The sequence below is a fragment of the Cebus imitator genome, unplaced genomic scaffold, assembly GCF_001604975.1.
Source record: "Cebus imitator isolate Cc_AM_T3 unplaced genomic scaffold, Cebus_imitator-1.0 Scaffold75, whole genome shotgun sequence".
Lineage (NCBI taxonomy): Eukaryota > Metazoa > Chordata > Mammalia > Primates > Cebidae > Cebus > Cebus imitator.
The window spans coordinates 5,518,029-5,522,595 of record NW_016107390.1 but is presented as its reverse complement, the minus strand read 5'-3'; the positions used below and the strand labels follow the sequence as shown (position 1 = coordinate 5,522,595).

Here is a 4,567-nt window from a genome sequence, read left to right as displayed (position 1 = left end):
GTAGGTTTCTTTTTTTTTTTTTTTTTTTTTTTTTTTTTTTTTTTTTTTTTTTTTTTTTTTTTTTTTTTTTTTTTTTTTTTTTTCCCCTTTTTTCTTTAACCATTCCTCAGGATTATTTGCCATTCTCTGTACATGCAGCCTGTGGAGAAGCATGGTCGGTGACTGAACCTGCATGCCTTGACTCCGCCTCTGCATCCGGCGACTCAGCTAACCAGCCTGATGAGTGCCCTGTGTTCACCTTTGTTTGGGGAGGCACTGCATTGGGAACTATCCCCAGTGCCCTCCTCACTTGTTAGAATTGATACATCCCCTTGCTAAATCCTCCTTGGTGGCAGTCAGTGGACTGTCACCCACCAAGCGATCACATCTACCCATCATGTGGGTAACTGTAGCAGTAGTTAGCCATAGAGAGTTGTGATAAGAAGCCAAAGAATAAATCTCCTTTAAAATAAAGAATATTTATTGTGGAATAAAGCTTGGCACATAGTAAACATGTGCATGGTTTAAGTGACTATGTTGAGAAGCTACAGCTTTGGCATAAATATGTATCGTATAGAAGGACAAAAAGAGAAAACAACCAAATAGAGTGAACGCTGGGGAAATAGAATAATCTCTCTAATGACACAGGTAAGGGCACCTCCAGGTGAGCTTACCATAGGCCACACTGGCTTCACTGGGTTCCACAGAGACAGTCTACAGGCCGGAGGTTCTCTAGGCCTGAGCCCCACAGGGCACCCCTGCCTACATGCAGGGAGTGAAATCCACTCCCCAATGGCCCTCCCACAGATGCCACAGAAGACACTTGAAAAATATTATCTCCAGCTCATCACACAAAGCCATCGCACAAGCCAACCATTTCTTATTTAGAATAGAGTTATATGGCTGGATGCGGTGGTTCACACCTGTTATCCCAGCACTTTGGGAGGCTGAGGTGGGTGGATCACCTGAGGGCAGGAGTTTGAGAACAGCCTGGCCAACATGGTGAAACCTCGTCTCTACTAAAAACACAAAAATTGGCCTGGTATGGTGGCACGTGCTTGTTATCCCAGCTACTCAGGAGGCTGAGGCAGGAGAATCCCTTGAACCCAGGAGGCGGAGGCTGTGGTGAGCCAAGATTGTGCCACTGCACTCCAGCCTGGGCAACAGAGCAAGAACCTGTCTCAAAAAAAAAGAGTTATAATTACAAAACTTTCAAGAGCAGCCCACATTTTTCTTAGAAGAACACAAGAGCATGGAGCACAGAAGCTAAACTAGGGAGAGCCACCACTCTGCTGCCACTGGCTGGACCTGATCACTTCCAGCATCCCTGCTTCTCAGACTCCTCCACACACATACAGGAGAAAACCAGTCCCTTCTGCCAGCGTCTGATGCGTCTGTCAGACAACCTGTTCTTCCCCACATGGGCTAGAGAGGATTGCAGGGTTTGTCCTCAAGGCTGCTCCCACCCCCGGGGGCTGCTGACTCCAGGCAGCCAAACGTCTCCTGGGAGGCGTAGGTCATGTACACGAAGCCGTCCTCATCCTTGTAGTCCCTGTAGATCTCTGCCATGGTTGCACTCATGCTGACCAGGCTCTTGTTGTTCACCAGCAAGTAAAAGGCTTCCGTGTCTCTCAGGACCATGCGGCTCCTGGGATGGGCAGGAGGGTGGTGAGCGGGTGACCTGCGAGGCAGCCCAGGGATTTGCAGCATCATGACGCTCAATAAGAGGGAATTGCTCCCTCCTTCTTCCCTGAGATTTAGAAACTACAAGGCGTCCCAGTGGGGCCAAAAGGGTGAGGTCATTCCATGGATGAAATATGACAAAACACCACGAGGAAACATGGCAGGGAAAGATGACAACACAAGCATACTAAGCAGGCCGGGCGCCGTGGCTCAGGCCTGTAATCCCAGCACTTTGGGAGGCCGAGGTGGGGGATTGCAAGGTCAGGAGTTCAAGTCCAGCTTCACCAAGATGGTGAAACCCCGTCTCTACTAAAAATACAAAAATTAGCCAGGCATGGTGGTGGGCACCTGTAATCCCAGCTACTTGGGAGGCTGAGGCAGAGAAGTGTTTGAACCTGGGAGGCAGAAGTTGCAGTGAGCCGAGATCGCACTCCAGCCTGGGTGACAGAGCCAGACTCCATCTCAAAAAAAAAAAAAAAAAAGGCTAAGTAAATAACTTCTGTTTGCTATGAAATTAAAGCTGTTTCCCCAGAGGTACAAAAGTGATACATGGTCTCTCTGGCATCTCACTTTTTTTTTTTTTTGATGGAGTGTCACTCTGTTGCCCATGCTGGAGTGCCATGGTGTGATCTCAGCTCACTGTAACCTCCACCACCCAGGTTCAAGTGATTCTCCTGCCTCAGCCTCCCGAGTAGCTGGGTTTACAGGCATGTGCCACCACATTGAGCTAATTTTTGCATTTTTAGAAGATACGTGGTTTCATCATGCTGGCCAGACTGGTCTCAAACTCCTGATGTCAAGGGATTCACCTGCCTTGGCCTCCCAAAGTGCTGGGATTACAGGCTCGAGCCACTGTGCCTGGCCTGGCATGTCACTGTTGAACAGCCTAGGATGACACTTGGAAGGGATCTCCTGCCTTGAAGTGTGCCCTTTCCTTCCCGTGTTATTTCTGCTCTCACATCAAGGAGATAGGAAGGCAGCCACATTTGGTTGAACACGCTTTAAATGCCAGGGGCAATCTGAGTCCCCAGTCATCCCGGAGCAGATGGCAGTGTGAAAATGTACGTGCCTAGGTGAAGGCTTGGTCTCACTTTAAGCACACTTCTTCCAGGTGCTCTAATTAGTGAAGTGGGCACAGCCCACCCATTCCTATCTCAGAGCTTTAAGCCTTCAGGTGGGCCATGTCCATGCAGCAGTGGGAGATGGGAGTGACCAGAATCCAATTCATTTTATACCCAGATAACTCCTCCCAAAATAACCCCAAAGGTTTCATCCCTGACAATTATACAGCTATCTTTGTGTAAAAAAATAGCTATTGTGGGCCAGGCTTGTTGGCTCATGCCTGTAATCCAAGCACTTTGGAGGCCAAGGCAGGTGGATCACCTGAGGTCGGGAGTTCAAGACCAGCCTGACCAACATGGTGAAATCCCGTCTTTAAAAAATAAATAAATTAGGCCGGGTATGGTGGCTCACACCTGTAATCCAAGCACTTTGGAGGCCAAGGCAGGTGGATCACCTGAGGTCAGGAGTTCAACCTGACCAACATGGTGAAACCCTGTCTTTAAAAAAATAAAAGTAAAAAAATTAATTAATTAATTAATTAATGCAATGGTGCTATCTCAGCTCACTGCAACCTCCGCCTCCCAGGTTCAAGTGATTCTTCTGCCTCAGCCTCCCGAGCAGCTGGCATTACAGGTGTGTACCACCATGCCCAGCTAATTTTCGTATTTCTAGTAGAGTCGGGGTTTCATCATGTTGGCCAGGCTGGTTTCGAATTCGTAACCTCAGCCTCCCAAAGTGCTGGGATTACAGGCATGAGTCAGTGCACCCGGCTTTAAAATAGAATAATTCTAAGAGCATCTTTTCAGGGCACTAGTGAATCTAAAAGATGACTTCAAAAAAAATCTCTTTCCTTTCTTCCCCTGACATTCCCCCATCCCCAAAATAAAGCCACCTAACGAAGGAAACAGAAGAGCCCGGCACACCCCCGACACCTTCCTCCCGGGCACGATCTGCGCCACCTACCGGATGATGCTGAGGAACTGGGTCATGGTCAGCTCCTGCGGGACCAGGAACTTGGTTTTGTCCAGCAGGGGCAGGAACTTCTCTCTGGGGTAGCGCTCCACTATCACCTGTCAAGAGCGTCAGTCCTTAATAATGTGACTCAAAGTTCTCTGAGTCTTAGGATCTTGGAACAGAGAGAGGGAAGTTGTTGGCTGGTCTTGGTTTTTTTCAAAGAACAGAATCAGAACCTGCCCCCCACAAGGGAAGTACAATGATGTCTTACCGGGATCTTGTTTGGGAACTTTGCCCGGATTCCAGCAACTTCCTCTTGTCTGATTGCTGTGAATATTTCAAGCACAAGAGAATAAGCAAACATCAAGAGAAATCCAGATCCTCTCCTCTCTTTCAAGTAACCCAGAAAGGTACCCCAAGAAATTTACCCAGGCTTTTCCTCTGCTTGAAAGGTCTGACGCTTGGGATTTTCTGTGGAGGCGGCATTTCACTCAACAGCTGTGTCTGTTTTAGAAAAGAAGAAAAAAAGTACTGCCACCAGGAACCTAATTCATTCCTCCAGCTGCTTCCAAACTGCCTGCAGGAGCCTGCAGGAGGCCCTTATGTAGAGCTGAGTGACATCAGGCCTCTGCTCACCCCCCTCCCCCTCCCCGAGCAGCACGAGGTCAGTTCTGGTGGAAATGGAATCGCCACCTACTTGCTGGTCAGAGAAAAGCCACTTTATTCGTGACCAGTTCAAGATGTTTCTTTGCAAAAGAAATTAGGGTTTGTAATAAAATCATTGGCCAGGCAGCAGACTGTAGAGACGTAAAACTGCCTTATGCTGGCGACGTTTCTGTACTTCAGTAGAGAACCATCTTGAGAGGAGTCCAAGATGGATCCATCTCAG

The 4,567-nt window shown here is 48.2% G+C and overlaps 1 protein-coding gene across 1 annotated transcript; it reads right to left on the bottom strand.

The window, feature by feature from the left end:
• Positions 1-442: 442 nt before the first annotated feature.
• Positions 443-4,247, bottom strand: MAP1LC3C (microtubule associated protein 1 light chain 3 gamma). The gene is made up of 4 exons (XM_017532112.2): positions 4,107-4,247; positions 3,950-4,005; positions 3,688-3,794; positions 443-1,627 (listed from the first exon to the last, which is right to left on the bottom strand). Exons 1-4 carry the CDS (start codon positions 4,162-4,164, stop codon positions 1,405-1,407), a joined length of 444 nt encoding a protein of 147 aa, XP_017387601.1. The 5' UTR covers positions 4,165-4,247; the 3' UTR covers positions 443-1,404.
• Positions 4,248-4,567: the final 320 nt, after the last annotated feature.